This window comes from Neophocaena asiaeorientalis, unplaced genomic scaffold (genome assembly GCF_003031525.2).
Source record: "Neophocaena asiaeorientalis asiaeorientalis breed wild unplaced genomic scaffold, Neophocaena_asiaeorientalis_V1.1 scaffold40, whole genome shotgun sequence".
Classification (NCBI taxonomy): domain Eukaryota; kingdom Metazoa; phylum Chordata; class Mammalia; order Artiodactyla; family Phocoenidae; genus Neophocaena; species Neophocaena asiaeorientalis.
The window spans coordinates 4,075,580-4,097,081 of NW_020185335.1; the positions used below are offsets into that span (position 1 = coordinate 4,075,580).

At 42.6% G+C, this 21,502-nt stretch overlaps 1 protein-coding gene across 2 annotated transcripts; it reads right to left on the reverse strand.

The window, feature by feature from the left end:
• Nucleotides 1-302: 302 nt before the first annotated feature.
• On the reverse strand, nucleotides 303-19,097 carry TMEM170A (transmembrane protein 170A). 2 transcript variants are annotated; one of them, XM_024735748.1, is made up of 3 exons: nucleotides 18,810-19,097; nucleotides 5,899-6,069; nucleotides 303-3,477 (listed from the first exon to the last, which is right to left on the reverse strand). In XM_024735748.1, exons 1-3 carry the CDS (start codon nucleotides 18,940-18,942, stop codon nucleotides 3,347-3,349), a joined length of 435 nt encoding a protein of 144 aa, XP_024591516.1. In that variant the 5' UTR covers nucleotides 18,943-19,097; the 3' UTR covers nucleotides 303-3,346. The 2 variants fall into 2 exon arrangements, with proteins under 2 accessions (XP_024591516.1, XP_024591517.1); XM_024735749.1 differs by having other exon boundaries at nucleotides 5,968-6,069; nucleotides 18,810-19,079.
• Between the last annotated feature and the right edge of the window lie 2,405 nt (nucleotides 19,098-21,502).

Consider the following 21,502-nt stretch of genomic DNA (forward strand, 5'->3'; position numbering starts at 1 on the left):
AAATAATACATGTTTTTCACAAACTATATCAGCTTTCAGCCATCCCAGTGTGTAATCATACAAAAGCTTCTTGATGGTAATATATAGCTCACAAAGTGGAGTTAATAAGACTCAAGTTCACATGTAAGTACAGTTTAATCAGATCTTTGGACAAAAATTTTACCATAAACTAGTGAGTTGAACATAAAAGAAATACAGTTAAGCATATATGTTAAGTACTAAAAAAAAAATTAAGTTGGAAAACCTTATTACAAAAGATTAAACTCATTGGCCACTGAAAAAGAAATAACAGTTCTAGTTCACAGAATTAAAAGTAACTCTTTATTGATAAACATATATACCAGAATTAGAAATGTCAGTAGAAAAATAAAATTTAAATAATTTTCTATGGTACAAAGATTAGATCATTTTGACTGTAGCATTTGGTGAAATAATCTAATACAAAAAGCTGAGCTCATTTTAGCCACAACCAGCCTGACATAGTGCACAAAAAAGAAATGCACGTACACAGAACCTTCTGCATGTGGATAGCTAATGGCACCAGGACTTCACATTCCAGGAAATGGTCTCCTAGGGAAGGTTGGTATGCACTGCAGTTGTAATAAGAACTTAATTCAAACCAGAGCAGCTTTTGGAATCAAAAGCTAACATACAATTTAAAGACTTAGAAAACATAAGGGCTTAAAGATAATTATTTGCATGAACTTTTTCTCACCTAGCTTAGACATTTCCTAGGTAATGTTTTGCTGAAAAAAAAAATGAGTTAACAGCACAAAGAGACATCTTTATCTTGGAATATTCATTACTCATTTGTATATGGATTTAAGTTTACATGAAACGCCTTTACCCTAAAACCTCAATATTAAAGAATCCAGAAATCAGCTTTTTATGGTTGGGGCTGCCTCCTTCCCACTCATAAAAAAAAGGAAAAGTGGATGCACAGCTAAGGGAGGGGTGGTTGCACATGTCTCTAGGAAAGTCAGTAGTTGGCAAAACTTCTCAGAAGCTATATGTGATAAGATTAAAATGTTCAACACAAATGCCAATATTTTTTCATCTGGGCAACCACCCCCAACTAATTGTGTATTTGAGATGAGAAATTAAAAAGAAAAATAAACTCTAAGGAGGAATAGACATTCCTTATCATTCAAATAGTTTCTCCCTGAAAACATTTCAAGCCACAAAGCTCAAGCTATATAAAGTCTATATACACTTATTCACAGGAGAATGTTCACATGCTGGGATGAATGAAACATTCAATAATTTGAAGATACCTTTTATATTTGAAGTTTTTAAAAAGAGTGGATAATAAAACAAGAAACAGATGAAAACAAACACAACTTTCAAAATGCATTAATTTTTGTGTCTTGACTCTAAAAGAAAAATAAACCAAATAAATCATGGATCAGTATGTTCAAAAATTAGCATTTGGGGGAGGAGCCCACTGACCACTGGCCCATGTTCAATTTGTGAAATTCTATCCAAAGGAATGTTTTAGGTGAGAATGCTAAGAGGCATCCTTCAATAGAGATAATTAAAATCATTTCCTACAACAAATTTCTTAAACTGAAGGGCTACTTTTCCAAATCCAGCTCACTGAACTGAAAAATGGAGTCTTCAACTAAAGACTTAAAAATTTGCTTGAAAGAAAGATTTGAGCATTGGAGAGTAATCTTGTTGGGGAATTTGTAAAGACATTTGCCTACATTCCAACTCCTGTAATTTTCCACCTAGTCTATGTGTATATAACACTATAATTTTGATAAGTGGTCTAATGGCCGTTAGTTAAAAGAAAATGTCCAGTTACTTTTTGTGATCCTTTGTAATTTTTCCCTTTGACTATCCCTGGTAAATTGGTCCTCCTGGCTGTTTTTAATCAGAAGCCAGAGTGCATATTGCTTTAAATCAAATAGAATTGCACACGACCTCATGGGCAGTTAGCCTTACACTCACAATGAAAACTTTCCTTTAAAAATGTCAGATTTAATTACCAGAAACTATTTTGAAAACAGATAACATCGATTGCATTTCATACAGAACAGTTTAGGTGGTAAGGATAAAGTTAGATAATTTTTGCAATCCTTTTTCTTTTGAAGGTTACAGTTTTCAGGCCTTTAAATGAAAAAGTAAGTTAGGCATTAGAAGAAAAATTAAAATAGCTAAAATTGGGTTTTAAAAAACTCTGATATTTAATTCTCTTTAAGGATATAAATTCTCTTGAAGGAAAATGTAAAGGGCACAGTGGAAGGCATATCTGAAAATTAAACTTTAGGCACTTTCTGGGAGTGATACCCAATACTGTGAAAGTGAGCTGAAGACCCACCACTAGGTAACCACATTAAGACTAGGAAATCCATAACCACTAACTCTAGTTTAAGCTGCACTTATACAATTTTTCAAGAGCCATGAGTAAACCAAAGTCACTAAGAAAAACAGTAACAGAACGCTTAAAGTATCTTTTTGTGCGTGTGCCTCAATGTTCAAAGAGTGTCCTAAACAATCTGGGTGAAAATTTTCAACTCCCAACTCTTTAATAGAGTGTGTTTCCAATTAAACTAAATAAAAACAATAGAATAAAAGTAATAGGAAGAGGTGGTACAGGAGCTTTAGGGGAAAAAGTCTCAATTATCTAGCTTATTTTGATAAAATGTACCAAAAAACAAATTCACATCTCTTAAAATATATTAAATAATCAGAGGTCAAGATAGTTATCCATAAAAATGTCACATCATTCAGTAGTTAGCTCCTTTTTCTTTAAACAAAGGAATCGAAGCCACTACTTGAGTTATAGATTTTTTTGTGTGCAACAGATTTCACCAAATTTGTTCTCAACACGACATTCAACCAAAACCTACTTGGCACTTACTGTCATGAAGATGTAGCAAGAGATGAGTTTGCCAAATTTTAATCAAGATTAGATCAAGTTAGATTTTAGTACAGTATATTCTGCTCAGAAATAAACTAATATGATCCATAATTTCTCTGAAATATGCAACGTTGCATTTTCTCACAGAACATTATAAATTTCAGTGTGAAGGATGCCAACCCAGAAGCACTGCTGACCTGGCTTGCGTAAAGGTACACCCGTAAAACTGCCTGAATTAAATATGTAAAAAAAAGAAAGAAAGAAAAGAAAGTTGATTTGTTTTGGTTGAGAACAATGAATCCAAAAAGATCTTTAATTCCTGGAGCTTCAAATTGAAGAAAGGACTGAAATGTTGTTCTTCATATACCTTTTCATCCAAGTTGCTTCCCGTTTGAAGAACTAAGAAAACACATTCCATACTGTATTCTTTTTGAGGATTCTATGAAACTTAGGTCCACCATCATAGCACAAGGGTATGTGCTAGAGAGTAGCTAAAATCCGTAAAAAGGAGACCACCACTACACAAAATGTCTGTCCAGTGCCCAAGGTGAGGGCTTCAAATGGAATCATTTCCTTTCCTGCTGCTCGGTACACTCCAGCAATTGCTGCACCTGTTCAAAAATTCAAGAATATTTTTTTAAAAAAGGTTAATATAACCAGGAAAATACAGCACTTAAAATTCTACCAGTAGAATGTTCTAAATTTTTTACATTAAAATTTAGACATTACAGAAATGTTTTGTTTTGTCTATTCTTTTTGCTGACTAGGTTTTAAGTATTCCTTATATGGTTTGCAAATCACTGACAAGTGTTTTTAGGTGTTGAAAAGTGACTCCTTTAAACTGAGTCTCTTAGATTTACTGAATAAAACCACCTGGAAGTCATAGCTGAAATCACAAAGACGGTGATTTCCACATAACCTGATTACAAACTCAAAAACATCTCTTATTCCGCATGCATTTAACAGGTACCTAACAAACTCTTGGCAATAAATGACAAAGAATCTTCCCTGTGGGACTGAGCAAGAAATATTTCAGGAGCAGCCACAGGGAAACCCCACTCTACTGTGTACTATACTCAGAGCTCCCCTCAAGAAATGGATGGAGAAAGGGGTGGGAAAAGGAAAAGAGGGGGACCCTAAGCCTATCAAGTTGCTATTCATTCAAAGGGCAAGAGGTGAGGGATACTTGGGGAGTCCTTTCTGTTACCCAAATCATTAATCTTTTTTATTATGTTAGTCACTGTAACTTCCTAGAAATTGAGTAAACAAAACAAAGCAAACATCTCTCTCTCTACTCAGGTACCCTGATTTGCTCACAGGGACTCAGCATTGTACAAAGAAAGTCAAGATTTCAATAGTTTGAAAATAACAGATCCAAACATCTCAGATGACCGCCCTGCCGCCCCCCGCCCCACCTCAAAATGCTCCAAACAGAATTCTCCTTGGTCACAGAAGCTAGCTGGAGACACAAGACAGAAACACAAACATGAAGTAGATTTTGAATAATGCAAGATGAAATATAGTGTTTCAATCAAGTGTCTACACCTTTTACAAATGTGATGTGACGTTATACTGACATATTTTAAGGAGAAGAAAGAACAATACTAGTCAATATCTGTGTTGGTTGCCAGGAACATTTGTGACTTTGAAATGCCCACCGCCAGAGGCAATGCACAAACCCTGTGCTCCTAACATCTGAAAGGCACATGTTCCATTGGGCCTCTTTGTAATTTGTCTCCAAAAAAAGTGGGTTGAGTCAGAAGAAGCTTAAAGAAGTTGAACTGGGTCCCAAAGTGGGATTTGGATGATTAAGGGAAGACAGGAAAAAGCAAACCAGAAGGAGCAGCAAAATGGGAAGGGAACAGATTGTATGCACTAGAGTCGAAGAAGGACATGAACACGACATTTACTGCACAATTACTTTATGGTAGATATTCTGGTTAAGTATTTTATATTCACATTTTTTCATTTAGTCATCACACAGCATCCCTATTTTACTGAAGAGAAATCTGAAACAGGTCCTGGGGGCCAGTAATCCAGCAAGGAAACTGGCGCAGAGGGTCTCTAAAGATAGCAGTAGGTGATACAGTTAAAAATATTTTTTAAGGCCCGTTATGGAAACTCCTTAATGCAAACAGGAGAAAACTGGCCTCCTCCCCCGTGTTATCACAAAGGTTTCATCATCTGTGGAACACAGAGAAACTAGGCCACCCTGTCCCCAAAAAATCCCTCAAGTCAAAGAGAGGGAGATTTCTGCTTGAAGCTCAAGGTTTAAATTCACAGTGAAAAAAATTTATGTTTACATGTATACCTACAAAAAAGTCTGAAAGCATATACCAAAATGCCAACTGTGATACCACTTAGGAATGCAGTAATGGAGGATTTTTAATTTTGCTTTCTTATAATTTTTAATTTATATAGAATATACATATTATTTATATTTCATTATGAGCTTAAAAATGATTTAAACTTCTTCTCATCCCCTTGACATGAGCAAAAGCCACCCTTCCCCCCAAAAAAACACCAGACAGGTAAAAATAATTTATAATTATGAATGTTACTCCAATTCTTATTCAGAAAGTCCTGAGAGGAAAAAACAACCAGGTACTTTTCTAAACAATAATTCTTGTCATTAGAATTATTCTTCCATCCTTAAAATAACTACACCTGGATGAGTGGAAGTGCTCTGTTAACCAGCTTGCAAGGTCACAAATCAGTGAAGTGACAGCTGAAGAGAAAGGAGCAGCAGCTTCCAAAAAGACAAATATCTTCTTTCGCTAGTGACCTATTTCACAAGATCTATCTCACAAAGCTTAACATGACTTCCCTGAAGCCAGCGAGACAAAATCTGGCTCAGTAAGTCAAAGATGTTAGCCAAATAAGGGGGGACTGGGGTGAGAAAAAAAACAGGATCTGTGGTTAAAGATCACTCTTTCTTCTTCATCTCATTGAGACATGCTTCTAAACTGGTTCCTAAAATTAACTAACTAGTCAAATGAAACATTTTGACTGTATTTTAATGTCTAACATACTTGTCAAGATTCCAGCAGTAATTGGTCCCACGATGCCCATCAACAGGATGCTTACAGACATGAACCTACCATATTTGTGATGTCTGAGGGTGAAGAGAGCCAGTAATCCAGCAGGGACATGAAAGAAGAGAGAGGACACCAGGGCCCACAGGAACACACCATACCACATCTCTACAAGGGAAAGCAAAGAAAGGTCGCACATCACTGCCTTTCCCAGTGCAATCATTACAAAGGGGTAGTCACTATGCCCAGCTATTTCCTTTTCAAAACCATTCAGTTGCAATGGGGGTTCATCAGTCAAATATCCAAACATTGATGGTTTGCGAGGGATAAGTAAACTATGGCCACCTCCTGTCTGTGTACATAAACTCTTACTGGAACACAGCCATGCCCATTCATTTAAGTCTTGCCTATGGCTGTTTTCAAGCTACAAGAGCAGGGCTGAAACAGTGACAGAGACCATATGACCTGCAAAGCCTAAAATATTTACAATCTGGCCCTTTACAGAAAAGGTTGGCCAACCCCTGACAAGCTACCTGTACTCCCAAACACTGAAGAAAAGGTTCACCCAGATTTGAAAATTCACTTAAATGATTTCCCTCCCATAAGGACAAATGTAAGTACCACTGACTGGGTGCTATGCAGTCAATGCCTGATGACCGTCCCTGCCTTCTTGATTATTCAGTCATCTCAAATGGAAAAGCTCTATATACAATTACATTCATTCAACAATCATTTTCAAGACAATGCAGTAAATATCAACCCCTCACCTCCTATTAGGGTATCAAAGCTCTTTAAGACATGAAATAAATACCAGAATATGTAAATGTTTCGCTTAAAGACAAATGGCAAGTGAGAGGGCAGGTTAGAAGAGGAGCTGGTTCCTTCAGAGAGCCTCTATCCCTCTTAGGATGACAGTAACTCAGGAAACATTAAGATATTTGTCCAACAACTATGTATACAAACCTATGCATGCGATATCTTGGAAAATACAAAAACAGGAGGAGATACCATCCTGCCCTCATGACTTTACGATTTAGCAGACATAACATTTTCCCCCAGTGGGCCCAGGCATGGCTTCAGAATTCTCAAGAGAGCTCTTTACCCATATATGGATATAATGAAGGTGTCACACTAGATGAAATCTGTTGTCCATCCCTGCACTTGAGGCAGGTAAATACCAGGCAATTTTAAAGATCAGTCAACAGCTCAACTGGGGTTTCTGCACCACAGCACTATTGACGTCTGGACCGTTTAACTCTTTGTTGTGGGAGGCTGTCGGCTGTAGGATGTGGAGCAACACCCCTGGCCTCTACCCTCTGGATGCTGGTAGCGCTCTCTCCCGTTGTGGCAACCACAATATCCTGACATTGTCACACGTCCCCTGTGGGCATAATTACCCTGGTTAAAAACCGCTGACCTGCCTGAAGCAAAGGGTTTATAAGAGTAACAGTAGTTAGGATGCAAAGATAGGTGGGGTCACATTACGGGGGGCTTTGAAGGCCAAACTAAGGACTTCAACATGTAAGCCCTACAAGGTACCATCAAAGGTTTTTTGAGCAGTAAAGGGTTGTCAGCACAGTACTTCACAGGTGGCACCTTACACTCCCAGTAGGAACACAAACTAGAAAGCCATCTCTGGAGGGTAAACTGGAAGTGTGTCTCCAAAACAGTCAACTGTGCATACCCTTTGCCACAGTGATTTTACTTCCAGGAATACACAAGGGCAAGGACAAGGTCACGAGGTTCCTGGCAGCCCTGTCTGTACTGGCAAAAACTAGACACCAACTGCATGTCTGTCGATGGAGGACTTGTGAAACCTGTTATGGTGCATGCGCATAATGAAACGTTACACAATCAACAAAAATAGGAGCAGCTCTTTACATACTGAGGGGGTAAGCGCGAACCCACAGTGCGAAGTAAAAAAGCTTAAGCTTCAGAATAATATGCAGAATAAGATCCTGTTTTTGTGAAAACAAAAAACAAAAGAAACAAATGCGTGTAAATGCTTCTGTCTACTCAGAAGAGTCTGGACATATGTTTATTTAATAAATATTTATAACATACACAGGCACTGTTTTAAGTGCTTGACAAATATTAACTCACCTAATTCTCAAAGTAGCTCTATGAAGCACATATTAATATCTCTGACTCTTGGTTGAGGAAACAGAAGCAGAGGGAGGTGAGGAAACTTGCTGGAGCCCACACTGCAGCACGAGGCAGAGCCCAGGTTGACCCATGCTGGAAGCAATGCCCTCATCCTCTGTGCACCTCTTATATTTATTAAGATATAGAAAATTGTTATTTCTGGGGAATAGGATAGGCTGGGTTGACCCATGCTGGAAGCAATGCCCTCATCCTCTGTGCCACCTCTTATATATATTAAGATATAGAAAACTGTTATTTCTGGGGAATAGGGTTTATGACCATTCACTTTTTACTTTGATAAAACAAACAAAGCGGGGGCTTCCCTGGTGGCGCAGTGGTTAAGAATCTGCCTGCCAATGCAGGGGACACGGGTTTGAACCCTGGTCCGGGAAGATCCCACATCCCGCGGAGCAACTAAGCCCGCGAGCCACAACTACTGAGCCTGTGTGCCACAACTACTGAAGCCCTCGTGCCTAGAGCCCGTGCTCCTCAACAAGAGAAGCCACCGCAGTGAGAGAGAAGCCTGAACACCACAATGAAGAGTAGCCCTGTTCGCCGTGACTAGAAAAAGCCCACGCATAGCAACAAAGACCCAATGCGGCCAAAAATAAATAATAAAATTAAAAAAAAATTTTTTTAAAGCTTGGGAATTCTCTGGTGGTGCAGTGAATAAGACTCCACGTTCCCAATGCAGGGGGTGCACGATCAATCCCTGGTCAGGGAACTAAGACCCCACATGCCATGGGGCACAGCCAAAAAACGGGGGGTGGGGGGGGAGAGCGACCAGTGAGGAGCATCAGTGAGCTGGGGGAGAAGGGAGAGTGGCAAAGGGGAGGGCCAGGGGCTTTTCTTGAAGTTGCATTTGAGTTGTAAGCACACTGTAGTGTGTGGTTTTTCCCAAATCAATTTCTTTTTATTTTTACTCTTGTTGGGAGCAGGGGGAGGAGGAGTTAGGGAGCCAGGGGTGATTAGATGGGGGGCCAAATCCCCACTGGGCACCCTCCACACTCTCACTGATGACTGCACTAATTCTCTGCACATATTAAGTCAAAGTTTCGGTTAATACCATATTATACATATACCAAGATTAGGATGTCTCGCTCCTGGTTGTTGTTGGTTTTTTAAAATTAATTAATTAATTTTTTTGGCTGCGTTGGGTCTTTGTTGCTGCACACGGGCTTTCTTTAGTTGTGGTGAGTGGGGCTACTCTTTGTTGCGGTGCGCGGCCTTCTCATCGCAGTGGCTTCTCTTGCTGTGGAGCAAGGGCTCTAGGCATGTGGCTAGAGTAGTTGTGGCTCCTGGGCTCTAGAGCGCAGGCTCAGTAGTTGTGGCGCATGGGCTTAGTTGCTCCGCGGCATGTGGGATCTTCCCGGACCAGGGCTCGAACCTGTGTCCCCTGCATTGGCAGGCGGATTCTCAACCACTGTGCCACCAGGGAAGTCCCTTTTTTTTCTTTTTAATATTTATTTATTTGGCTGCTCCAGGTCTTAGTTGCAGCATGTGGGATTTTTGTTGCGGCATGCGGGATCTTTACTTGCAGCATGCAAACTCTTAGTTGCAGTATGTGGGATCTAGTTCCCTGACCAGGGATCGAACCCAGGCCCCCTGCATTGGGAGCGCAGAGTCTTAACTGCTAGGCCACCAGGGAAGTCCCTCGCTCTTGTTTTGGATGGAATGCTCTCAATAAAAAAATCAGGGACACCTCATCTAGGGCTCAATGCTTATTAAAAATAACAAACGACTGAGGATGTCTTTGTACTTCCGTTCTGGTAACAAATTATCAGATAGCTACAAAAGGTTTCAAACCACTGGTATAAGTTTTCTTTTCCTTTCTGCTGAACAAGATACACCTTCAGAATAATTTTACAATACTGTCAAAACTTGTCTATTTTGTTTGATGGTGTTTGGCAAATTGTTAAACCAAGCCTAAATCATGCAATGTGGAGTATAAAGTGATTAAACAGTAATGTCCCAAGCTTAAATATATATAACATAAACATATATGTATAACATGTAAAAAAATATATGTATACTAACTACTGCTCTTCCTCCACCAAAAAAATCACACACACAAACAAAAAAGCCCTTCCTAGTCAATAGCATCTATCAAAAATTGTGGGCGGGGCTCTCAGTCCTCAGGGTTTGGGTCCCCATCGTCTTCAGGAACAAACCTGTACAGTTAGTCCCCTACACAAGAACCTTCAAGTTGCGAACTTTCAAAGATGCGAACATGCATTCCATCAACGTCAGGCGTGAGTGAAACTGCAGCTTGCCCTCCATCTCCTATCGTTGGCGATCCTTCAGCTCTACCATCTCCCACCTCCTCTCCCTCCTGCAGTCAGTAACTCTTCTTGCCTGTTCCCTCGATGCCAGCCCCTGGATGCCAGCTGTTGTACTGGACTACTGTACTTTTCAAGGTACTGTACTGTAAGATTAGAAATGTTGTCTTTATTTTTTGTGTTTGTTTTTTATGTATTATTTGTGTGAAAACTATTATAAAACTATTACAGTACGGTACTACATAGCCAATTGTGTTAGTTGGGTACCTAGGCTAACTTTGTTGGACTTATGAACAAATTAGACTTAAGAAGAACGTGCTCTCGGAACGGAACTCGTTCGTACGTAGGGGACTTACTCTACCAGATACCACTGCAAGCTCCTTTCTAGCCTCGGGCACCAGCCCTTCTTGCTTCCATGGCCCAGGAGACTTGCCCTCTCTTCTTGGCAGCAGCTCCAGAGGTTGCAGAGTCTGGTGTTCAGGTACTGCCCCTCCCTGATAAATCCCTCCTGCCTGGGCCGCTGCTGTTGAACCCTGGCCTCCCCCGCCCAAGGCCCCCTTGTGTACCACCCACTGCCAGCTCATACCCAAGCCACAGGACAGCGTCATGCAGTTCCCTGCTAAAGCAGTAACCCCGTCTTCAATCCCACAGTCCTTCCCAGCTCCTCCCCAAATCACTTAAGAGACTCTGAACTCCATTACACCACCCAGTGTGCACAGAACTCTATAAGAACTACCCAGGGGTGGACAAACGGGATACAAACCTGCCTCCAAGACCCCAGAGCAGCTGCCGTCCTGGCTGCTGTCTGCCACCAATGACATGAGACCACTCCTGGGCCTTGCCATCACGGGGCTTCTGCTGGAGCGCCCCAAATTTAAGAGACAAGCACTGCTTTCCGCAGCAACTCAAGGCACTGCTGGAGCTTGGCTTCTTACTGGCTGCCACAGAACCATCGGGGCAGTGAACTGGCAGGTGAGGCCTTGATCTGCCAGAGACACACTAAGTTGGTAACTTCAATAAATGTAGGTCTGGACACTCGGGTGTTCTACTCAACTGCTATGGACTGGATTCATGTGCGGCAGCCCTAATCTGACAGGACTGTGGCCTTATAAGAGGAAGAGAGATGTCTCTCTCTCTCTTGTTCTCTTTCTCTCCCCATCATGTGAGGACATATCAAGAAGGTGGCCCAAGAGGGCCCTCACCACAACCTGACCATGCTGGCACCCTCATCTTGGACTTCCAGTCTCCAGAACTGTGAGAAAATACACTTCTGTTGTTTAAGCTGCTCAGTCTGTGGTATTTTGTTCTAGCAGCCCTAGCAGATATCAACGCTCACTTGTTCCCACTTCTCTGGAGCAGAGCACCTGCCCAAGGAGGCCTGCTGGGCTATCAACTCACATCTCGATTTTCCTGAAAGCTGAAAGGAATCTGTTTGCAAACAAGATCTGGCAGAGCAGGCCAGCTCCTCCCTGAGTCTCTGAGAAGGAGAAGCAATATGCACCTTCCTATAACCCTGAGCTACATCCATCAGCTAGCGCGCTGCCTACATATGTTATATCGCATCTCTTAAGTCACTCAAAGTAGGAAAAACAGGCTGTATTACATTAGATGAGTAGTACAATTTATAAAACACTTTTCAGATGGATGGGTTTATTACAGGACTGTAACAGCTAAGGCAAACCTCAATTAATAAAACATTTTAAAAAAACTAAGTGATTTCCCTTTAATCTACTGCGCCTTAATTTGCCATCTATTTAATAGCTATTTATTGATTATCATATAGTACTTTTCATTCCCCTGGGTCAACACACAGTCTAAAATCTTTGTCTACATATCTTACAGTATTTCCTTGTTCACTGTTTCAAATAAAGTGCATTATCTTCAGCTTTGTTTACTCTGGCAGCTAAAGTCACATCATTTCCCTATGCTGAAGAATAAATCAGGATATTAATCTGAAATAAAAGATTATAAGGAGAGCGACTTCCCTAGTGGCGCAGTGGTTGAGAGTCCACCTGCCGATGGAGGGGACAGGGGTTCGTGCCCCGGCCCGGGAAGATCCCACATGCCACGGAGCGGCTGGGCCCGTGAGCCGTGGCTGCTGAGCCTGCGCGTCCGGAGCCTGTGCTCCGCAACGGCAGAGGCCACAACAGTGAGAGGCCCGCGTACAGCAAAAAAAAAAGAATCTGCCTGCCAATGCAGGGGACACAGGTTCCAGCCCTGGTCTGGGAAGATCACACATGCCACGGAGCAACTAAGCCCGTGTGCCACAACTACTGAGCCCATGCACCTAGAGCACACAAGAGAAGCCACCGCGATCAGAAGCCCACGCACCGCAATGAAAAGCAGTCCCCCCTTGCCGCAACTAGAGAAAGCCCGCACGTAGCAACGAAGACCCAACACAGCCAAAAATAAATAAATAAATAAATTTAAAAAAAGAGAAACTGTCATCGAGGTGGTTTCATAAAAAAAAAAATTATAAGGGGAAATCAGATGAAGCACTGGTGGCAGAAGAGGCCCCAAAGATGCCCACATCCTCAACCCCAGAGCCTATGAAAATGTGACCTTACATAACAAAAAGGAGTGTGCAGGTGTGATTAGATTAAGCATCTTGGGATGGTGGGGGTTAGCCTGGATTTTACAGTTCGGCCTAATGTAATCAAGGGTTCTTGTAAGAGGGTCAGAGTCAGAGAGATTTGAAGATGCTATGCTGCTGGCTTTAAAGATAGAGGAAGGAGCCATAGGCCAAAGGATGCAGGTGACTTCTAGAAGCTGGAAAAGACAAGAAAACAAATTCTCCCTAGAGCCTTCAGAAGGAAGGCAGCTCTGCTGACCCATTTTGGACTTCTGACCTCCGGGACCGTAGGATGATAAATCTGTGTTGTGTTAAGCCACTAAATTTGTCATAAATTGTTTCAGTAGCAATAGCAAACTAATACAAGCACTGAGAGTTCATTCATTCAGCAAATATAATACTTACTGAGACCATTCCATATGCCGGGCACATCAGTGAACAACAAAAACAAAAATTTTAAAAAAGACAAAGATCCCTGCCCACAGGGTGTGTGTATCTTTAAGAATATTTTTCAGACAGATATTTGAGTTAAAGAGAAAAGCCACACAGATTTCAGAATCCTCTAGGTGAGTCCTGTGTTAACAAAAGGGGTTTGTAACGGCTGGCTCCCCGGCCCTCTAGCCTCCACAGCTGAGTCACCTCGTTTCCAAGCCAGGCCTCAAGACCAACCTGGCTCCAACCAGCAGAAATGGAAGTGGGAATCGTGAGGCTTGGCACCCAGCCATCCTTTCAGCTGGCCCCACTCTGCCTTATGTTCCAGGTCAAACAACTGTATGAGCACAGCCAGTGCCTCTGATGCCAGGGTGCTAAGTAAACTGCCTCGGTCCTGGGAACTGCAGTCCTACTCAGTCCTGCAACTCGATGCTGGACTGCCTAGATGCTAACTGCCCATCAGCCTGCATCTGTCCACACTGCCCACTGTGAGACCCCTCTCTTACCCAACCCCACCTGCCTGCCAGGGGATCCATCTGTCTCCTTGTGAAATACTAATATATATATACTGGTCTCTACTCCTGATTCCTGACACAGAGCTCCTAAAACCCTTGTAGATAATGGTGCTAGGAAAATCTTTTGTTCTAATACTTAGTCTTTGACCCTGGTTCCTGATGCAGAGCTCCTAAATCCCTTGGAATTTCCAGGTGTCTTTTGTTCTCATGAGGCAACTCTTGGTGGGCTCCTGGATGGTTACCAGAAAGACCAAGCCATGATTATAAGCTTGGAACTTTCAGCACCACCCTCCATTCTCTGGAGAGGGGACAGAGGCTAGAGGGAGTTATTAATTGGTCATGCCTAAGTGATGAAGCCTCCATAAAAATTCCAAAAGTACAGAGTTCAGAGAGCTTCTGGGTTGGTGAAAACATCTATGTGCTGGGAGGGTGGCCCACCCCAGCTCCAAAGGGACAGAAGCGCCTGTGCTCGGGGACCCTTCCAGACTTCACCCTATGTACCTCTTTATCTGGTGTTCATTTCCAACCTTTAATATCCTTGGTAATATACCAGTAACCTAATAAGTAAACTGTTTTCCTGAATTCTATGAGCTGCTCTAGCAAAATAACTGAACGAGGAGGACACGGGAAGCTCAGTTGGTCAGAAGCACATGTGACAACCTGGACTTCTGACTGGCATCTGAAGTTGGGGGTTGGGGCAGGCTTGTGGAACTGAGCCTTTAACCTGTGGGATTGGATGCTAACTCCAGGTAGACAGTGTCAGAACTGAGTTGAATTGTAGGACACCCAACTGGTGTCCCAGAATTGCTTGATGCACGGAAAAAACCACACATCCGGCTCCAGAAGTGCTGTGAGTGTAGCAGCAGTGTGAGAGAAAAGGAAAACAGCGAGTTTTCCTAGACACCCTTCCTCTCCAAACAATGCTAACTTACCCACCAGGACTACCAGCAGTGGGCTGCCACCTCTCTCCTGAGGCCACTGCCTAGCTGCCCACTCATCCCTTGTTTCTGTGTGCCCCTCTGGCCTGTCTCAATCCCAATGGTCTCTTGGGCCTAGCCTGGCTAGATCTTATCTGTCCTGATCTGGCCTTCCACCTATTCTCGACACAAAGCCAGAAAGTCAGTGCTAATGGGAACAAGGTTTCTTGTTGGGGTGATGAAAATATTCTAAAGTTGCTTTTTGTGATGGTTGCAAACTGCAAAAATTCATTAAATTGTATACTTAAAAAAAAAAAAAGTAAGTCAGATCATCCTTCCTCTGCTCAAAACCCTCTAACACGGCTTTCTGGGATATGACCTCACTTCCTCTCCCTGCCTTGCCCACCCCGTTCCACCCACTGCACTGGCCTCCTTCATGTTGCTTAACAAGCTCTGGTCCCAGGGCCTCTGAACCTGCTGCCCCTCGCCCACGAGGCTCTTCTCCCAACAGCTGCGTGGCTTGTTCCTCATTCCCTTCAGATTTCTTCTCCAATGGCACCATCATAGAGGGCTTCCTTGTGACCTTAAGTAAAACAGCATTCCACTTGACACACAACACCTGCCACTTACTATCCCCCTACCCTGTCTTACACTCACCACCATCTGTTCCTTTCCATACTTTAAAAAAAAAAAGTTATTGGAGTATAGTTGCTTCACAATGTTATGTTAGTCTTTTCCATACTTTTAAATTTTGTTTTCTCTCTCCCCTTTAGAATGAAAGTTCTTTTGTTTACTAACACACCTTTACTTGGTGCCTAGAAAACAACAGACACACAATAGACACGGAGTAAATACTTGTTGACTGAATGAGTAAATGACTGATCCAAGTGTGACCTATTCTTGATTCCAGCAACCGCACAACCAAAACATTAGTGGGTTTTAGTTTATCAGAAGATACACTTTGACGCTGAAGGTATAATGAAATTCATACCTTCAGAAAGTAAGTGTTATTCCTGATACAGGAAAAAAAAATTCTGCCTTTCATAGCACTCAGATTTGTTAAAAATGACAACAACAACAAAAGAAATCTGAACAACTTGCAATAAGGAGGGTTAGGCAGAAACCTAAATAGCTAAATTGCAAATGCAGGTTTAAAAAACAATCAATTCAAAGCTTCCTGACAGTGATAAACCACAGACTATTTCAGAGCAATGATTCTGCCATATCGAGTTGGCATAAAATGCAAGGAACCTTTTCTGTGGGGCCAAAATAGAAACAATTCCAGAATCAGGACAGTGAACGACATTCACTGTCAGCAGGCCTTGGTGCCTCCAAAGGGATTACAGTTCACGTACTTACTGTCCATTCCAGCTAAAGAAGAGATACAGCAGGGAGGTTGTGTGTTTACCCACTGTGTTTACCCATCCCATTCTGATCAGCTTGCTGTGGTCAAGGGCTTTATCTCATGCATGTTTATACCCCCAGCCCAGAGCCTGCACTTGACAAACGTATACCTGCTAAATGAATGATCCCCGGTGATCACCACCCCCAAGTTATATATTCAAAGAAGTTCCCATAAACTCAAATACATACTGCAGTTGAATATTTCAGAACAATTGCTGAAAGCAAAACAATTCACTTAGCTACAGATTCTCTACTGTGACATGTTAAAACTATTGTTCCAAATCCACTTATCTCAATCTTTTCTTAGAGAAGGAAAAGGCAACTAAAAGCAAAACAGATTGAACAGAATATTCAGTTTCAAACTATCACCTCACATGATTTATTACAAAAGGATTAAGGTACCCTTACAGTGGACAGATCTGATAAACACCATCTTCACCAAATGATTAAACCTAGTGTTATCAATAAAGGTACAAACTGACACTAAATGTCTCCTGATGAGGTGCCCTGGGAAGTGGGCAACATCACCTGTGTAGGCAGCGTTCTGAACAAAAATATTTAATCTGAATCTAATCATGAAGAAAAAATGAGATAATTTAGATTATGGAACATTCTATGAAACAATTAGCCTGGACTTAAAAAAAAAATGTCTGTCTCAAGAAACTGAAACAAGGATGGAGGAACTGTTCTAGATTCAACAAGATTAAAGAGACATGACAACTTAATGCAATGTGGGACCCTTGATTAGATCCTGGAATTTTTAAAAAAACAAAGGAGGGACTTCTCTGGTGGTCCAGTGGGTAAGACTCCATGCTCTTAATGCAGAGGGCCCAGGTTTGATCCCTGGTCAGGGAACTAGATCCCACATGCATGCCGCAACTAAGAGTTTGTATGCCGCAGCTAAGAAGTCCCACATACTGCAATGAAGATCTGGCGCAACCAAAATTAATAAATAAATAAAGGAAAAAAGCTAAAAATGGCATTATTTGAACAACTGGGAAAATTGGGAAAATCTAAATAAGGCCAATACATTAGATAATATTCTATCAATGTTAATTTCTTGGGTGTGATGTTTTTTTTTGTTGTGGCAGAAAATGTCTTCATTTTCAATGATACGTGCTGAAATATTAGGAGTCAAGCATCGTCACTTCTGTAACTTCCTTTCAAAAGGCTCGCAGAAAGTAAAAACGTTATCTGTATGCATACATATATTTAGAGAGGAAGCGAAAGAATCAAAATGTTAATAATGAATCTAAGTAAAGGGCATATAGATATTGGTTATACTATCATTTCAATTTTTCAGTAGGTTTGAAAATTTTCCAAATAAAGAATTGTGGGGAAAGTAAGGAAACAATGAAAACAGACCGATCCAGTTCAGTACTGCCTCCAGACTGCATGAACATTTCATTTTTTGGACAGTGTCTCCAGAATGCCATATATTTCTGTTGTCACTGTCAAATGTGATCTTAGTAACTTTTGATACCTTTTGCCAGATTATCGTTTTAGGCATGATTTCAAGCTAACATCTGCATCTGCCCCAACACGGTTATCTTATTAACTATTTCACAAACCTGTCCGGGAAAATACTAGGAAGGTAATACATATCAAGTCCCTGGTGTCTGCTGAATGGCGCCTGGCAGTCGCTGCCCAGCGAAAGAGAAATCACAGGTGCCTTGTTTACAACTGCAGTCAGTAACCCAACCCTCCTTCCTTTGCAGGTCTCAGGCCGGTTCTCTCATTGTTTACTGAGTCAAAGTATCTGCCAGCTTTGCGGGAGAGCCCAACCTCACCCTTCAATCACCCCTATCTCAGCCTTCTTGCCTTTAAAGGGCCAACACACAACCGTGCTCTCCCGTCAAAGGCTTTATTTTCGGCCTTCCCAAGTACTTTCTCCTCCTCTCAGTTTTCTGAGCACGACAGCTTTCTATCTCGATTTCTAATTTTTAAAAACTCTGCTCTCAGGCCCAGCAGAATCGCCAGTGTGGGTAAGAGTCAGACAGAAGCTGCATCAAAGACCTCGAACGCATGAGTGGGAGGCTCGGCAACAGGTCTCAGAAAATGATTCCTAGAAAGAGACGCTGGTGGAGGGGGTGGATTTGAACTTGGGCGGTAGCGATCGGCAGACCACCTCCCCGCGTAAAGGGGTTGGGCTACGCTAGAAACAAAGGGTGTGTGAGTTCTGACTGACGGCCCTCAGCCCGGCCGGGACCATGCGCTGTCCGAGCTGGGAAAGCCGAGAGGCCCGCGCGGACAAAAGGGGCTGGGCGGGGATGACCGCCTCCAGTGCCCCAAACAAGGGACGGCCGCCTACAGGGCTCTGCCGAGTTCATGTCTGAACCTGGGGCGTCTGGAAACTCCTAAGAGCAAGATCAGTTCGGGCGGTGACTGAGCTCCCTTCACTGACGGGTCCCCAGCGCGGGCTCGGGGTGGCCTGGCCCGAGGGGCCCGCAAGGAAGCGACGAGGGGAGGGGTTAAGGCCCCCAGCTCTCGGCCGTGGGAGAGGGAACCTTCTTCCAAGAGGAAAACAGCCCCCAGCGGGCGGGACGGCGGGATGCCAGTCGGCTCGCTGCGTTAGGGGTGCCGCCGCGCAGCCGGGGGGCCGCGGAGTGGCACGCAGTGCGCAGGCGCGGGGCGGGGCCGGTACCTGGGAAGGAGCAGAGAGAAGTGGAGTTAGGGCACAAGGTCCCGTTGCCCACGCGCGGCACGAGCTTCAGGCTGAGGATCTGCTGCAGGAGCCCAGCCGATCCCCCGCTGTCGCCGCTCCCCTCGTGCTCCATCCCGCCGCCATTCACCGCAGAGAGGTGGGGGAGAGCGCCTGAAGTGCTGCCGTGGCTCACCCTCACTCACGGCCCACTCTGCTCTCCGCACCTCCGTCGCCTCAGCGTCACCTTCGGCCGAAGCCCTCTTCCTCCACCCCAACGGCACTGCCAAGTGATGGCTCCTCCCTCCAATCATAGGGCGCCTCAGATGGCAGGGGCGGGGCGAGAGTTGTTCCCGCCCCTGACGTTGCGTACGGCTTTCCGAGATCCAGCACCTATGGCCTACGCCCCCTACTGGGGAAGTCTCTCCTGCTACAGTGCGGCGCGCTCTGCTCTGCCCTCCTCTGCAGCGCCACCTATAGGAAAGTAAAGGAAATTAGGTATAGATAGGGAGGGAGAGATAGACGGGTGGGTGAGTGGGTGGGTGGGTAGATAGGTAGACAGCGGTAGGTATGCAAGTAGACAGGTAGGTAGGTAGGTAGTAGGTAGGAAGATAAATACGTACATACATATGCATCTGGTAATGAGAATCAGATGGTTCAGCAGTCAGGTGAAAGAAGCTGGAAGACAATGCAGCAATACCTTCAATATTTGGAAGGAAATCATTTTGGGGGAAAACTTCACTTTAAATTTAAAAACATTGTATAGGACATAAGGAATATGGTCAATAATATTGTAATAACTGGGGACAGATGGTTACTAGACTTACAGTGGTGATCATTTTGTAACGTAAGCAAATGTCAAATAACTATGTAGTACACCTGAAACTGACATAATATTGTAGGTCAACTATATTTCAATTAAAAAATAATTAATTAAAAAGCATCGTGGGGGCTTCCCTGGTGGCGCAGTTGTTGAGAGTCCGCCTGCCGATGCAGGAGACACGGGTTCGTGCCCTGGTCCGGGAAGATCCCACATGCTGCAGAGCAACTAAGCCTGTGTGCCACAACTACTGAGCCTGCACTCTAGAGCCCGCGAGCCACAACTACTAAGCCCGCGTGTCAACTACTGAAGCCCTCACACCTATAGCCCATGCTCTGCAACAAGAGAAACCACCTTAATGAGAAGTCCATGCACCACAGGAGTAGCCCCCGCTCGCTACAACTAGAGAAAGCCCCCCACGCAGCAACGAAGACCCAATACAGCCAAAAATAAATAAATTTATTTTTTTAAAAAAAGCATCGTGCACAAAATATGTAATATTTCCTTTTAATTCAAGAACATTAGCAACATTGTTTATTAGAGTTCCCTTTTGAAAGCCTTTGTTTTGGAAGCTTTCTAATGCCAGTTCTCTAACCCTACAACTGGGATTTTGCATCAACCAAGAAACTTTTCTAAAACAAAAATAGTAAGTATTTCAAAAAGTCATGAAATATTTAACAATGCTGTCTTTTGGTACATTTCCCAGACTAGCAGATTGTATAAGAAGTGGAAAAACCAATTATTTTAAGCTTATATAACCATCAATAATGTATCACATTAGGAAACATTGTTTTTAATTTAGAATTCTATCCTGAGTCCAATTGTGAATTGAGAAATTTCTGAAAAGCCATTTAGACTTGCAGGACTCAGAGAATGTATGTTTCATGTGCCCTTTTTTAAAATATATATATATTTATTTATTTATTCGGTTGTGCTGAGTCTTAGTTGCAGCAGGTGGGCTCCTTAGTTGCAGCTTGCTGGCTCCTTAGTTGCGGCAATGTGAACTCTTAGTTGCGGTGTGCATGTGGGATCTAGTTCCCTGACCAGGGATCAAACCCGGGCCTCCTGCACTGGGAGCGTGGAGTCTTATCCACTGCGCCACCAGGGAAGTCCCACATGTGCCCTTTCTAAGGAAGCTGAGTATGTACTCCAGCGAAGTAAAAGAGTGATGACTAAGAAAGAAAAAATGGGCAGTATAAGGAATGGTGGATTTAACCAGGAATGTTAGATTGACTTCTGTGCAAGTCTTAGCAGCCACCTAACCAGATTAGAACAGAAGAAAGAGTATCCTCAGGAAAAATAATGGAATTGATTTCAGCTATAGACAAAATCGTTAATCTCAAAATTTTAGGGACACGGTGGAGAAGGTACCTGTTTCTTCTCTCAATGGGAAAACACTGAAAAACAATACAAACTCCAGCAAAGACACAAACCTGCAAGAAAATTATGAAGCAAATATAAAGCAAACAAAAACTAGGTGTTTTTGTTTGTTTTTTAGACATCCACACCCTCCTTGTTTCACTTATAGTGAGATGCAGAACTATAAAACTTTTAGACGGCAATGTTGAATATCCTCATGTCTCATGATGGTGAAAGAGTTCTTAAACTAGATACAAAAAGCGAAGACCATAAAGGAAAGGATGGATAAATTTAATTACTTTAAATTAAGACCTTGTATTATTCAAGAGTTACCACAAAGAAAGTATAAACACAAGCCACAAACTGGAAGAAGATATTTGCAATACATATAACTGACATAGGAATAGCATTTAGCACTCCTAAAAATCAATAAGCAAATGATGAAGAGACAAAAGACCTGAAGAGGTACTTCATCAAAGAGAAATACAAATGGCCAAAAAACCCAGGAAAACATGCT